At 47.3% G+C, this 16,379-nt stretch overlaps 1 protein-coding gene across 1 annotated transcript in view; it reads right to left on the bottom strand.

Moving 5' to 3' along the window:
• Nucleotides 1-331: 331 nt before the first annotated feature.
• The window catches only part of mpx (myeloid-specific peroxidase), a gene marked incomplete at both ends in the record, with an annotated part of 48,341 nt that continues 32,293 nt past the window's right edge, over nt 332-16,379 (bottom strand). The window contains 10 exons of the mRNA XM_084325038.1: nt 332-346; nt 781-816; nt 1,109-1,146; nt 5,736-5,959; nt 8,058-8,295; nt 9,450-9,623; nt 10,430-10,688; nt 14,138-14,298; nt 14,955-15,318; nt 15,664-15,870. Coding sequence (XP_084181164.1) covers nt 332-346; nt 781-816; nt 1,109-1,146; nt 5,736-5,959; nt 8,058-8,295; nt 9,450-9,623; nt 10,430-10,688; nt 14,138-14,298; nt 14,955-15,318; nt 15,664-15,870 — 1,716 coding nt within the window. The remainder of the gene's footprint in view (nt 347-780; nt 817-1,108; nt 1,147-5,735; nt 5,960-8,057; nt 8,296-9,449; nt 9,624-10,429; nt 10,689-14,137; nt 14,299-14,954; nt 15,319-15,663; nt 15,871-16,379) is intronic.

Below are 16,379 nucleotides of genomic sequence, written 5' to 3'. Positions count from 1 at the left end.
TTGTTATAAACCTCCTGACTGAAGGCTGTAATGGTTCTGTTTGTTATAAACCTCCTGACTGAAGGCTGTAATGGTTCTGTTTGTTATAAACCTCCTGACTGAAGGCTGTAATGGTTCTGTTTGTTATAAACCTCCTGACTGAAGGCTGTAATGGTTCTGTTTGTTATAAACCTCCTGACTGAAGGCTGTAATGGTTCTGTTTGTTATAAACCTCCTGACTGAGGGTTGTAATGGTTCTGTTTGTTATAAACCATGCTTGTGTCTGAAGAAGGGTTGAAATCAACCAGGCGCACAGATGAGGCACAGCATGGCTGGAGGGCCATCGGGCCCCTTACACCTGGGGGACCTAATGAGGGGCACAGAGATCAGAGTGAGAGTAAGAGCTAAGCACAAGAAATAACACTTGTGGTGCTTCGGCCCTGGTCTGTTCCCAGCTTTTAGACCAATGTTGTTTCAATATAATAACAACAAATAAAAATAAATATGTTTAGTGAGACATAATGAGGATTTAAAATGCAGGCTAAAAGTACAACTGCTTTTAAAATTGGTGAAAACTGCCAACATTTTCTTAAAAATGTCCAACAAAGTCTACCTCTGTCAGAGTTTATAGTCATAGTCTACTTCATGCTAAGGTGCATCTGTTGGACTCAGGTTGGCCCAATGCTTGCTAGGGTACTTTTCAAAACCATTCACCAAAGCTTTACACTTACAACTATTTTTTTTAAATGAGATGGTTTCATCTCAAGGGGATATTCCCAATAAAGAAATTTCAATAGTTACCTTGTTCTCCTGGTGGTCCTGTGGGTCCTGGGGGTCCTGGGTGAGTGGAGGAGACAGTTCAAGGACTCAGGTTATATTTTAGAATGATTAGATACAAGCTCAGATTTATAATAAAACACAAGATACTTGTGCCCCAATGATAAGGATAAACGCTCAATGAAGAAACCCACTCCCCCGTACCAAACATTTACATCCAATCAGGTCCCTTCTGGTGTTAAGTCCCACCCCCCAACATCCTGTTTAATTCAGAAAACATTAAAATCTCAGTGGGCTCTCGAACGGACAGTTAAGATTAACCACTAGCAGTGTAATGTTGCAGGAATCTGACCTCATTTGTGTTGATTTCAGCACAGTTGTCACCTGAACCTGCAAAAAAAAGGTGGAGGGCATGTTATTATTAGACAGAGAAGAGGGCATGTTATTATTAGACAGAGAAGAGGGCATGTTATTATTAGACAGAGAAGAGTGCATGTTATTATTAGACGGAGAAGACGGCATGTTATTATTAGACAGAGAAGAGGGCATGTTATTATTAGACAGAGAAGAGGGCATGTTATTATTAGACAGAGAAGAGGGCATGTTATTATTAGACAGAGAAGAGGGCATGTTATTATTAGACGGAGAAGAGGGCATGTTATTATTAGACAGAGAAGAGGGCATGTTATTATTAGACAGAGAAGAGGGCATGTTATTATTAGACGGAGAAGAGGGCATGTTATTATTAGACGGAGAAGAGGGCATGTTATTATTAGACAGAGAAGAGGGCATGTTATTATTAGACAGAGAAGAGGGCATGTTATTATCAGACAGAGAAGAGGGCATGTTATTATTAGACAGAGAAGAGAGCATGTTATTATTAGACGGAGAAGAGGGCATGCTATTATTAGACAGAGAAGAGGGCATGTTATTATTAGACGGAGAAGAGGGCATGTTATTATTAGACAGAGAAGAGGGCATGTTATTATTAGACGGAGAAGAGGGCATGTTATTATTAGACAGAGGATAACTAACACTAATCCTAACCAACACTAACCCTAACTAACACTAACACTAACTAGCACTAACCCTAACTAACACTAATTCTAACTAGCACTAATTCTAACTAACACTAATCCTAACCAACACTAACCCTAACTAACACTAATCCTAACTAGCACTAATTCTAACTAACACTAATACTAACTAACACTAACTCTAACTAGCACTAATTCTAACTAACACTAATCCTAACTAACCCTAATTATAACTAGAACTAACCCTAACTAACACTAATCCTAATTAACATTAACCCTAACTAATGCTAATTCTAACTAGCACTAACCCTAACTAACACTAACGTAAGGTTATGTATATAACCTTACGTTAGTCTGCAGCGTCAGTCTGCACGCACTTCACTTCGTGCACGAGCACTGAATAAAAAATTCCACAATGTACCTTTACATCCCAACATTCGTCTGGCCACACCCCTATCCGCTTACCTTCATAAGCAGGTGTGTGGTCACCTACTCGCCTCCTTCCCAAACTTTCACCACAAGGTGAGATTAAGGGCCGCAGTGGTGTCCTGACGCTGAGCGTCACCATAATTCATAGAACTTGGTTATATACATAACCTTACGTTCTATTTCATTATGGCTCCGCTCAGCGTCAGTCTGCACAAGAGGAGCTGAGCGGAAGCCAGAAGCACGACAAATGTACCCCGCTGAGGCCCCCCACAACCATCAGACCGGGGAGGACAGAGCCCCCCGACCCTCCCTAATGGAGGGATACCCTCCCTATTGGAGGACGGGAGGGAGACGGATCCAACCGTGCGAAGAGGAACTCAAGCAACTCAACGCACAGGGTGAGCAGACCGTGGCTTGACCCCACGACTACGCACAACCCGCATGCCACCAGGGAACGAACGGAAGGAACAACCTTCGTTACTGCCCCCAAAATCACGGGGGCAAGAGCAAACTCAACCCCGTGGCAAGGCCGTAGCAGCGGAGCGCGAAGGAAGACCCCGACCCACTGAAGGGACTGGGTCCCCTGGAAAAAGGGGGCCTGAAGAGGTCAATGACGCCAGGCATCAAGACCCCACCAGGCGGTCACTTAGTGATACCGCCTCCCACATCGCCAGCGTATTCGGATAGGGCCCCTCCAAGAGCAGGCCCTTTCCCCCCAATAGTACACCGCCTGGCACACTGACCCTGCAACACAGGCAGTCAGCATGGCCGTAAAGCACTCAAAGTTTAACCAACGGAAGCAGGCAGTGCACCGGGGAAACCAGGCAGCAGGCTGTAGACCCGAGCCTGGAGCACTGCGGACGAGACAGGCGCCAAAGGGGTCAACTGAAAACAGCCCCCCCGGTGGAAGGGGCGTATGCTGGCGTTGTTGCGCACCATGACAAAGCCTCCATCAAAAAAAAACCACCCAGAGGGGTCGAGGCAGAGAAGGCTGACACGATTGGCAGACGTCATGAACGTGCAGGGGCACACTCAACCGGGAGTTGACTCTGCTCCAACACACCAGGGAATCAACCACCCTCGTGGTACCGCATACGGTGGTTGTTCCCATAACCCCTCAAGAAAAAAGGGTTATCCCAGGCCTACGGTTTCAACGAAACATTACTTCGGACTGGGCCCGGCGGCTCGGGAAGCACACAGGGTTACCAGAGGAGGTCCAGAAGACCACCCCAACAGCCCCCTCTTTGCCATGCGTGAGAGAGGAGCGAAAGAATGGAGAACCAGCCCCTTATAATAGTGCCAGGTACAACGTGTACCCAACAAAGGGTCTCCATAACGCCTAACCCCGTGACACCCGGGCCGACCCGGCATTTTTCCCCCTGCATCCCCATCATATGTTTGGTGAATAAACACACAGTTTGTTAACAAAAAATACAGTCCCCCTTTAGGAGGGACTCTTTATTTTTGAACAAAAATCATAGAGGGGCCGGGAAGGGAACAGGGGGGGGACCACAGAGGGAAAAAGTCAATAAAGTTTAGCGACACCTGCCACGAGCCGCTCGGGGCTTCCCACCCTGTGGAGCCCCGGAGGGACGGTAAACGATCGGCGGCTGGTCTCGACGATCCCTACCGTCACCTCCGGGCGTAGATGGGCCGGCTGCAGTGGCGGAGGCGCCCTCTCTCCTCCTGGCCTTCTTTGCCGAAGGTCCAGCAGTGGCGGTGGTAGCAGTGGCGGCCACGGCAGAGGAACCTCGACGACGCGGCGGCCGTCTGACTCCACCGGCAACATCGGGCGGGGGGAAATGAGGCTGGAGCACGGAGCGCTCCTCCTGCATCTCCCTGCAGGTTGAGGTCATCAGCTGCAGTGCCGACCCGAATAGTCCAGCCTCGGAGAGGGGTGCCGTCAGAAGTGGAGTCCTCTTCTTCTCCGGCACACGCGCCTGCTCCAGCCAAAGGTGGCGCTGGATCAGAGTGGCCAGGGCGCGCACTTTCCCAGCGGCTATAGCCTGCGGCTGAGTCAGATGCAGGATGGCTCCTGCCGACTGGGCGAGCTGATCATGCTGTAAATCAGTCAGCTCCGTGCCGCCCGTCAATATCCCGGACATGAATCTCGCCAGCTGCGCGATGTTAGAAGTGGCAGCTAGAGATTGTGTTCCGGTGATAAATGACTGGTCGCTCCAAAATGCCAACAGCCTCGCCGATTTCCCTTGGGGAACCGGCTTCCGTAACGGCTCCCACACCACCTCAGGACAAAGGAGCGCCGCCATCGGCCTATCAAGCCGAGGCACGCCCTCCTTCATGCCTTCCACCAAACCCACCACCCTCGTGACTTGCACGTAGGCGGGGTAAGGCCCATGATGTGGGAGACCACCTGTCCCTGACGGACGTAGGCCGCCATTGAGTTGAAAAATTGGTAGACAACGTCCACCCCTCTCACCGGGCGACATTGCCATAGATGACCTATGAGATCGTCAGGGACAGGAACAGGCAGTGGCTGCGGCAGCGGCACGCCGTTTGCGACTGCCGCCGCCGCCATGAGCTCGGGGAACAAAGCATGCAGTTCCCCCTGCATACTTTCCTCCTCCGAGCCCGCGTCCCTCACATGCAGCAGACTACTGGTCAAGGAGCCACATTCTGATGTGGCTGATAGCAGGGCATCCCGCCGCCGAGTCGGAGGTTCTAACCCAACATCCGCGGACGAGGAACCCCAAGGAGACATCTCACCCCCCTCCAGTGTTACCTGGACGGGCGGGAGACATGTCTCCACCGGGCCTTCAAACAAGAACCCGTCCGCCTCTATAATGTAGTCCTCTGTTTCCATCGGCCATGTAGAGACAGACGCATCCTCATCCGGCTCCAGCAACTCACCAAAACCAGGCCATTTGCGTTTGCGTCTCAAATCCCCCGCAACCAAAGGAGCCGGCCGCCCAACAGCGGACGACTCCCCGGAAGCAGAGGAACCAGAGCCGGAACCAGGCCATCGCACAGGAGACGGCACTGGTGCACCAGCTCCTTGGAGAGGCAAACTACCCATCGGACGCCTACCGGGCGTGGCTGCCGACTACGAGAGAGGCCTCAACCCCGCTCCAAGACGTACGACAGAGGCGGCGATGGAGAACCGCTGGTGAAGAGTGGCGTTGCGAGCGCGACCCTCGGAAGTAGACATTATGACTTAGCTTTTTTCTTTCGAATATATGAGAGAAGAAAAAAACAAGAAAAAATGTAAACACGTCTCAACTTTCTTCAGCTAACAACCTCGTCAAGTGTGGGATCTACCGAAGGCACTTCCTTGTGGTGAAAGTGAAGAAGGAGGCGAGTAGGTGACCACACACCTGCTTATGAAGGTAAGCGGATAGGGGTGTGGCCAGACGAATGTTGGGATGTAAAGGTACATTGTGGAATTTTTTATTCAGTGCTCGTGCACGAAGTGAAGTGCGTGCAGACTGACGCTGAGCGGAGCCATAATAAAATAGAACCATAACTAACATTAACCCAGACAGCCGGTCTGTTTACCTGACCCCTGGCAGACTGGTTTCTCTCTCCAGGCCGACAGGTCCAGATGGCGGAACCGTGGGTCCGAACAGTGGATCAGCGGGTTTTTGGTGGTGATGATATTGAAGACGTCCAGCTGAACGAAGATGATGCCGGTGTTGTCACAGATGATCCGGGGCAGACCCGCAGTGCGCAGGGCCTTGAGCTGCGCCGGGCGGAAGATACCCGGGTTCTCGTACCACATCCTGGGGAGGAGGAGTGGAGGAGGAGGAGGAGAGATGGAAGGGCATGATGATGAAATTGTGTTATATAGTTATCTATCAGGGGTGTAAAAAGTACCCAGAAATTATACTTAAGTGAAAGTATGGGTACCGTCTCAAAATCGTACTCAAGTGAAAGTCAGAGTATCTGGCTAAAAACACACTTGAGTAAAAGTCAAAAAAGTTTCTACTTTGAAATGTGCTTAAGATAGATAGATAGATAATCCCCTTGGGTAAAAAAAATTACTTTTTTATTGCAAGGGATAGACCAGGGGTCTCAAACTCATTCCATCGTGGGCCAAGTTTTCATTTTAACTACACATTGCACCAGGTGAGTTACTGTAGTTGTAGACAGTGGTGCAGTGCTGGGCAACCGCGGTCAAACGGCGTTTGGGCTTCGAAGTGCGCGCATCCTATTATTATGCAAAGTCTAGGTGATAAGTGCCTAGACTTTGCATAATAATAGGATACCGTTTGGCCTCCGCCCATATTACGACTGCACCCCTGGTTGTAGAGGTGAGCCAATTAGTGAAATCACCAGCTGCTGTTTAGGCAAGGCTGGAATGAAACCAAGCATACGCTCACACAAGGACCAATCAGCATGGGTATGGGCGGGTTCATTTTCCATTGATGGGGATTTGATTGGCTGTTTTTAAATAATGTGCGGCCGCAGGATTAATAACGTTAATGTTAGTTCGGCCAGAGAAACAAATCCCTACTAATTAAAATTGTTGGACCTGCGAGATTTGTACTTTGTACTTTGTAGGTCTGCATTTTAAATGTAAGGAGTAAAAAGTACTTTTTTTCTCTCTGAAATGTAATTGAGTAAACATACAAACCTAATAATACTAGAGTAAAGTACAAATCCCCCAAAACAGTACTTAAGTATTGTAACTAGGGATGTCCGATATTATCGGCCTATCGATATTAACGGCCGATATTGGCATTAAAATGTAATATCGGAAATGATCTGTATCGGTTTTCAACACAAAAAAAATATTATTATTATTTTTTTAACATTTATTTAACCTTTATTTACCCAGGCAGGCAAGTAAGAACAAATTCTTATTTTATTTATTGTCAAAAGTATGCATAATGTTGTGTTAATAATATGTAATGAGATATGTAATGTTACCTGAAATTATTCCGTTTTTTTGGGGGGGAAACCCTGCATATATCGGTATCGGTTGATATCGGTATTGGAAATTAAGAGTTGGACAATATCGGTATATCGGTTATCGGTAAAAAAGCCAATATCGTGTACATGTACTGGGACTAGTGCCCACCAGTTAAGATATTCTGGAAAGAGGTGACCCAGCAATTATCAAATCTCTTAACTCTGAATATACCTGTACACCCCTCTGTATTACTGCTGAATGATGTTTTTGAGTGTGCAGTACATCCACAGCTAAAGAGATTGGTTTTATCGGGTATCACAGTGGCTAAAAAGCTGATAGCATCACGATGGTTCCAACCGGAAAAAAATTGCCGAAAGGTCTGGATTATTACATATCTCGATGTGATCTATCAAGAAATATCTACAGCAAGAATTTTGGGTCTCAATGAATCCAAAATGACATTGTGGTTAGAAGTGGTGGAGAAAATAAAAGCTAGCATATAATGGTAATGTCTGGTTAGGAGCGAGGGAAAATGGATGGATTATCCAATGGGGGGTCCGGGAGGGGGGGGTACGAGCTAGACCATATGTGTGTAGGTTTTTAGATAACAGGTATTAAGGGTATATCCTATATAAGACAATTAACTAAAATGTGATTTCATTGGATGTGCACTGTCAACGAATGCTTGTATATCTTATCGTGTGTTGTCATGTTTGTTTAAAAAAAATAATAAAAAAATAAAATACAAAAAAGCCAATATCGAACATCCCTATGTTGATTATGATTCCGTTTTTTTGGGGGGGAAACCCTGCATATATCGGTATCGGTTGATATCGGTATTGGAAATTAAGAGTTGGACAATATCGGTATATCGGATATCGGTAAAAAAGCCAATATCGAACATCCCTAATTGTAACTAAGTACAATTACTCAAGTACTTTGCACCCCTGCGGATATCTATGCACCTGTCTCCCTGTCGTATCCTCTGGAACTGGTTGGCGATGAGGCAGGAGAGCAGGGGCCCCACGCGGCCCCCCTTCACGAAGGGCTCCGACACGCCTCCCATCCACACGTCGATGTTGTCCGGCGTGCCGTACAGCTTCAGGAGGCGGCGCGCCAGCTGCTTGTTGTTCACCACCTGCGCCAGCTCCTGCTGATTCCGCGGCTGCGACAGACCACAGAATTTACGCCACGCGTTATAACCTAGAGAGGAAGGAAAAGATGGAAGATTAGACAGACAGACAGCGAGAGAGAGAGAGAGATTTGACATCCCTAGTTTGGGGTTATGGGTAGGGTTTGTGGTTATAGGTTATAGGGTTTATGGGTTATGGATAGATTATAGGTTATAGGTAAGGTTAGGGTTATAGATTATAGGTTATAGGTAAGGTTAGGGTTATAGATTATAGGTTATAGGTAAGGTTAGGGTTATAGATTATAGGTAAGGTTATGGTTATAGAGTATAGGTAAAGTTAGGGTTATAGATTATAGGTAAGGTTAGGGTTATAGATTATAGGTAAGGTTAGGGTTATAGATTATAGGTAAGGTTAGGGTTACAGATTATAGGTAAGGTTAGGGTTATAGATTATAGGTAAAGTTAGGGTTATAGATTATAGATAAGGTTAGGGTTATAGATTATAGGTAAGGTTAGGGTTACAGATTATAGGTAAGGTTAGGGTTACAGATTATAGGTAAGGTTAGGGTTATAGATTATAGGTAAGGTTAGGGTTATAGATTATACGTAAAGTTAGGGTTATAGATTATAGGTAAAGTTAGGGTTATAGATTATAGATAAAGTTAGGGTTATAGATAAGGTTAGGGTTACAGATAGGGATGCTCGATATTGGCTTTTTTACCGATACCGATGTTCCGATATTGTCCAACTCTTAATTTCCGATACCGATATCAACCGATACCGATATATGCAGGGTTTCCCCGTCCAAAAAACTGAATAATTTCAGGTAACTAATAATTTCACTGGATATATATAACAAATATTGTTATTGTTTTTTTTTTGTTTTTAAACCGATACCGATATTTTCCGATATCACATTTTACTGCCGATATCGGCCGATAATATCGGTCGGCCGATAATATCGGACATCCCTAGTTACAGATTATAGGTAAGGTTAGGGTTATAGATTATAGGTAAAGTTAGGGTTACAGATTATAGGTAAGGTTAGGGTTATAGATTATAGGTAAGGTTAGGGTTATAGATTATAGGTAAGGTTAGGGTTATAGATTATAGGTAAGGTTAGGGTTATAGATTATAGGTAAGGTTAGGGTTATAGATTATAGGTAAGGTTAGGGTTATAGATTATAGATTATAGGTAGGGTTAGGGTTATGGATCATATCATACGAGGCAGGCCGTGGTCCCGTGCTCTCTGCATGTTGAGTGAGCCCAGGTCCTGAGCCAGTTCCTCCACAAACTGGAAGAGTCGGTCCCTCAGAGCCTCCACCATCGTTGGGTTCTCCTGGACGTTGAGCTTAGCAGGACGGCCCAGCAGCCCACGGAGGAACGGGTCGATCCCCCCTGGAGGAGACACAGACAGTTTATTATCCTGTCCTTAACCCTAACCCTGGAGGAGACACAGACAGTTTATTATCATGTCCTCCTTAACCCTATATCTCCCTCTGAGACACACATACATGTAGACATGAATATCTCCCTCTGAGACACACATACATGTAGACATGAATATCTCCCTCTGAGACACACATACATGTAGACATTAATATCTCTCTGAGACACACATACATGTAGACATTAATATCTCTCTGAGACACACATACATGTAGACATTAATATCTCCGAGACACACATACATGTAGACATTAATATCTCTCTGAGACACACATACATGTAGACATTAATATCTCCCTCCGAGACACACATACATGTAGACATTAATATCTCCCTCTGAGACACACATACATGTAGACATTAATATCTCCCTCTGAGACACACATACATGTAAACATTAATATCTCCCTCCGAGACACACATACATGTAGACATTAATATCTCCCTCTGAGACACACATACATGTAGACATTAATATCTCCCTCTGAGACACACATACATGTAAACATTAATATCTCCCTCTGAGACACACATACATGTAGACATTTCATCAGACGGTTCAGAGGTCAGGGTCAGCTGTGGCGCCCATGGAGCTACCTGCCTTGCTCAAAGACAGCTCAACCGGGATGAACATTGAGCCGTTGCAGGGGGGGGGGGGGGGGGGGGGGCTGTGACCTTGCAGGGGGGGGGGGGGGGGGGGCTGTGACCTTACAAGGGCATCCCCTCTATAGCCACTAGGCTCCTCTCCTCCTCACCTTCAAACACAATCCGCCAGGGGGTGAAGAAGGCCTTGAAGAGTGGGACGCTGGCAAACTGTGGGTGCTGCCTGTAGTTGGTGTCCAGGCGGGGCAGGACGGGCTGGATGGTGAGGTGAGCGAAGCGGTACGCCGCCGTGGCGAAGACGTTGGAGACTCTGGGGTCAACGTTTGGGTCGTAACCCGGGTAATGGCCGAGCTGGCGCCGCATGGCTTCGTCGCCAACAATGTGTTGCAGGTAGTCCCTGAAAACAAACACCTGCAGGTGGGATTAGAGGGGGTGTAAAAAGGAAAGTAAAAAAATTATACTAATTTTATACTAAAGTTACTATCATTTGTGGCCACCTTATGTAGCCTGTCACTCTGACTGTCTATTCTTCTGATAGCAGGTGTTTAATCAAAGATGCGCGCTTTCTAGTCTTGCACAAGGACCAATCAGCATGGGTATGGGCGGGTTAATTTTCCATTGATGGGGATTTTATTGGCTGTTTTTAAATAAAGTGTGGCCGCAGGATTAATAACGTTAACGTTAGTTCGGCCAGAGAAACAAATATACTAATTAAAATAGTTGGACCTGCGAGATTTTTACTTTGTAGGTCTGCATTTTAAATGTAAGGAGTAAAAAGTTCTCTGAAATGTAATTGAGTAAAAGTACAAGTATACAAACCTAATAATACTTGAGTAAAGTACAAATCCCCAAAAACAGTACTTAAGTATTGTAACGAAGTACAATTACTCAAGTAGTTTGCCTGCAGGTGGGATTAGAGTCACAGGTTGACAGGACTCCCGTAGATCGACAATACTGTGTTTCTGTGCATAAAACTATGGAATAACACTTTTGTTGAACTTTTGTGGAATACTATACGGATCATCCCTTTATCCCTAACCTAGTTCTATCTCTGTTGGAATAGGTATAGCCACATGGTATGATTTTGGTATGATCTGAAGGATATGGCTGGTTTCCATTGAGTATGATAAATAAGTACTATAACACTATAGTGCTATAACACCTTTTAATTCTAAAGTACGTAGGTAAACACCTTTTAATTGTGTTTAGTCTTTTAGACAGACATTTCACTCCCATTTTCTGTATAAGTTCAGGGTCTGTGGGAGATAGCGAAGTCGAGGTCAACATTCCAGAGAGAGACAGAGACAGCGAGAGAGAGAGAGACAGCGAGAGAGAGAGACAGCGAGAGACAGACAGAGAGAAAGAGAGAGAAAGAGAGAGAGAGAGAGACAGCGAGAGACAGCGAGAGAGAGAGAGAGAACGCGAGAGAGCACGAGAGAGCGCGAGCGAGCGGCGGCTAGGTGGTGCAGTGGGCAAGGCGTTCACCACCAATGCAGGAGATGCTGGGTTCGAGCCCAGCTCTCCGCATTGCTATCAGCTTGGCTGGTCGTTCATACTAATACAATTGGCAGTATTAGGGGGTGGGAAGCTGATGGGTGGGGATCGGACGTTGTGGACAGCGACTCCTACAGGTCTGTAACGATCCCATACTCAGCCCTCGTTTGGGCTGTGGGGGAGAAGGAACATTGGAGGCCTACCTTCCTCCAGTCTCATACCACCCTCTAGTGGTCACCAGCAGTTGGTGCAGACATTGATTACATTGTTAACTCACATGCTTACTTTGATTAATGGGATGATTAATGGGATGTCACTGTGTGTGTTGTTGTTGAACTTCCCCACCCTGGTGTGAATTGGCTTCCCTGGTTAGTGTTTTGGTATATTGCTTATTGTCTAGTCAGTGGTTAAATGTTTGTTTTGGACTGGCCTGGCCAGCTGTTGTCAATCATCGTTAGTCTTGGTATTTAAGTGTGTGTCTTCCTCTCTTCTGGTTGTGGCGTCATCCCTCCATGTTACCCCCAGTTACCACTTTGTTCCCTTGCCGTCGTGCCTCCTGTCATCTCTCCTGTGCCTTGCTGTTTTTGTACTAAGTGTTGTAAGTAGTTTGAGTATTCCGTTTTCGTTCTCGTGCCTCAGTTCGTCGTGTATTCGCGCCAGCTCGGCTGTGCCATTTATGTTCCGTTTTGTAACGTGTCGTCTTCCAGTAAAGTCTATATGTATACACGTTATCCGTTATCCTGCCGTCTCTGCCTCCTCCATTCCTGTCCGCAACTGAGCTCTCCTCGCCTTCCCTCACTACCCCAATCGTAACACAGGTCGGTTGGTGCGCCTGCACAGCAGAATCAGGAAGCGACGGGGGCGGCGTGTCCCTCCCACGCAGACCCCCGCCGCTGAGAGATCGTGCTGTGCAGGTGAAAAGATGCGACGGCTGCTTCCTCGAGTACCGGAGGGGACACGTGATGTAAGGCTTCGTCCACATTGCAGCTGGCTTGTGGGAGGCATGGCCTAACAGCGTTCGAGACAGAGGAGGGTAGAATTGGACGATACGAAATTGGGATGGGAGAAAAATAGAAAATGGGAGAAAAGGTAGATAAAAAAAAAGAGAGAGCGTGAGCGAGAGCGAGAGAGAGAGCCGTTGTCCAGGTGATGAAAGCGAGATAACAAATTACAAAAAGACAGTATCGCTCTATAGGCCAGTTGAGTTTGGATAGCGACCACATCAAGAAGAGCAGAGCCAGCCCTCTGAACGAGGGCTTGGGGTAAAAGGAAGCCACGAGCGAGAAAAGACCAAGAGGAGATAGGCCGCTAGCGGGGAGCTAGGAGAGAGAGATAGCACCACCAAGAGAGAGATGTTTCTTAACCTTTTAAAAACTTTCAATTGGTTTCATTCTGTACGAGATGCTATGTTTATGGAAATAAACATCCTGCTGATATGAGAAGACGACTCCCAAGTACATTCTTGTTCTGATGCATTAACGGGGAGAGAGACAGTGTTTTAGCCAGTCAGTGCGTGGGGGGACAGAATTCCACCAAACGATTGCCTCAACAATACCAAACAGATACACAACGCAGATGGCCAGGAGAGGAGATGGAAGCTGAATCAAATCAACGAAAGGCTGAATACACTGATATCCATCATATCTCTGCTGTGTAGCCTGACCGTGTGATTTAGTTGTATCTATATTGTAATAGGTAGCCAGACCTTGTGATTTAGTTCTATCTCTGCTGTGTGTGTGTGTTACCTGTGTGTGTGTTACCTGTGTGTGTGTGTTACCTGTCTGTGTGTGTGTGTGTTACCTGTGCGTGTGTTAACTGTGTGTGTATGTGTGTGTGTGTTACCTGTGTGTGTGTTATCTGTGTGTGTGTGTGTTACCTGTGTGTGTGTGTTACCTGTGTGTGTGTGTTACCTGTGTGCGTGTTACCTGTGTGTGTGTGTGTTACCTGTGTGTGTGTGTGTGTGTGTGTGTGTGTGTGTGTGTGTGTGTGTGTGTGTGTGTGTGTGTGTGTGTGTGTGTTACCTGTGTGTAAGCCCCCACGATCTTTCTGGCCTCTTGGTAAAGTGTCTTGCTGTGTGTTACCTGTGTGTGTGTGTGTGTGTGTGTGTGTTACCTGTGTGTGTGTGTTACCTGTGTGTGTTACCTGTGTGTGTATGTGTGTGTGTGTGTTACCTGTGTGTGTGTGTGTGTTACCTGTATGTGTGTGTGTGTGTATGTGTGTGTATGTTACCTGTGTGTGTGTGTGTGTTACCTGTGTGTGTGTGTGTGTGTGTTACCTGTGTGTGTGTGTGTGTGTGTGTGTGTGTTACCTGTGTGTGTGTGTGTGTGTGTGTGTGTGTGTGTTACCTGTGTGTGTGTGTGTGTTACCTGTGTGTAAGCCCCCATGATCTTCCGGGCCTCCTGGTAAAGTGTCTCACTGTCCCACTGGGGGTTAATCTTGCGCAGCTCTCCGGCCAGACGGTTGTGTTCACGAAGAAACAAGGTATGGATGGAGGTCAGGGCAACGTTCTCATCCACACGCACATCCCCTGCAGCACACACACACACACACACACACACACACACACACACACACACACACACACACACACACACACACACACACACACACACACACACGCACACACACACACACACACACACACACACACACACACACATACAGGTAACACACACACACACACACACGAAGCACCTAGAACTCAATATCCTTATTTATACACCTGCATATAACCCATAGCTCTGTATGATAGCATTTACAAATGCTGTATATACCATATGTATGTGTATTCTCACCGCATATATCTATCCACACCTGTCTGTACATACCTGCACACAGTCCTTTTACATATCTGTAGATACTATATCTATATCCGTACATATCCCTCACCTACTCTGTCTGTCTGTCTGTCTGTCTGTCTGTCTGTCTGTCTGTCTGTCTGTCTGTCTGTCTGTCTGTCTGTCTGTCTGTCTGTCTGTCTGTCTGTCTGTCTGTCTGTCTGTCTGTCTGTCTGTCTGTCTGTCTGTCTGTCTGTCTGTCTGTCTGTCCGTCCGTCCGTCCGTCCGTCCGTCCGTCCGTCCGTCCGTCCGTCCGTCCGTCTGTCTGTCTGTCTGTCTGTCCGTCCGTCTGTCTGTCCGTCCGTCTGTCTGTCTGTCCGTCTGTCTGTCTGTCTGTCTCACTGACCTGCGATGAAGCATGGCACTTCCTTAGCATTAGAGTCGTTGGTGGTTCTCTGGCGCGTCGCGCACATGTTGGCGGTCAGGTTGGTGAACGGAAGCAGCTCTCTGCCCTTGTCTTTGAAGCGATCGTTGACCCGCATGCGCCCGAGGTCGTTGGTGAGGTCGCGCAGGTCCAGGGCGAGCTTCTCCTCGGAGCCGTACAGCTGGCCCAGGTCCAGGAAGGACGTCAGCGCGTTGATCTGCTCCCGCTTATTGGCCACGCCCCCAAAGTTGAAGGCAGAGTAGCCGGTCCCGCAGACGGGCGCCGATCTGAAGACAGGAAGACAGCTGTCATGACCCGTGGGGAGGCGGGGGTCCCCCTTAGGAATCTGGGGGTACAGAGACAGACGGGTGGTTAGACAGACAGCTAGTCAGACAGAGTGGTAGTTAGACAGACTGCTAGTCAGACAGACTGCTAGTCAGACAGACTGCTAGTTAGACAGACTGCTAGTTAGACAGACTGCTAGTTAGACAGACTGCTAGTTAGACAGACTGCTAGTCACAGACGGATATAAAAAAGTCCAACATTGAGTGAGTAGTACTGGGTGGCGAGGCTGGGCGTGTGTTCAGTACTTGGTGGAGAGGCTGGGCGTGTGTTCAGTACTTGGTGGAGAGGCTGGGCGTGTGTTCAGTACTTGGTGGAGAGGCTGGGCGTGTGTTCAGTAGCTGCTCACCTCAATGGGGAAGCAGGGGTCGGAGCGTTCACAATCCTCATTGCAGTTCAGACCGTTGCTGAAGGAGCGTAAGCTCGGGGAAAAGGGCGTGAAGGTCAGGTCATGGTCGTTCCACTGGCCAAACAGAGTCATCAGCAGGGTGCGCTCCCGGTCGCTCACCACAGCGATGTCGGTGGTTCTCAGGATGTCGTTGGACACCTGGCGAACCTGCAGGAGGGGGACACAGGTTATCTGACTGCACTGTGTCCCTTACAATGTTTAAAGGAACACTCCAACAATTTGGGAAATTAGCTTATCGTCTTCGCCGGAGTGAGACAATGAGATAGATAGCAGTTTCCTCTCTGTGCCTTCAGTAGAAAGCTATCTGGCTGCACGTCAGCCTAGCTTAGCACAATGAATGGAAGCGGACATGACCAGGTAGCCTTCGGGAGAGGTGTTAGTTGGACAATGCCTAGGCTACCCGGTCATGTCCGTGTGTTGCTTTAAAACCACTTAACGAGCTGTCGCACGTTGCAACACATTTTACAGCCACCTGTCGGCATCACACTGTGTTATTGTCTCTAAACCAACACATCGGTTGAAAGCTAAAATGGCCACTGTTTGATTGACACACCGATTGACCTATTACGTGCTTCCAATCTCGGGTTATAAGACCAAACAGCCAAAAAGTGACCGCCTACGGTTTCACCACTGACGCTGAAAATTATTGACAGTTT

This window comes from Notolepis coatsorum (genome assembly GCF_963971535.1).
Source record: "Notolepis coatsorum genome assembly, chromosome: 11".
In the NCBI taxonomy this organism is placed as follows: Eukaryota; Metazoa; Chordata; class Actinopteri; order Aulopiformes; family Paralepididae; genus Notolepis; species Notolepis coatsorum.
This window is presented reverse-complemented; position numbering and strand designations above follow the sequence as displayed.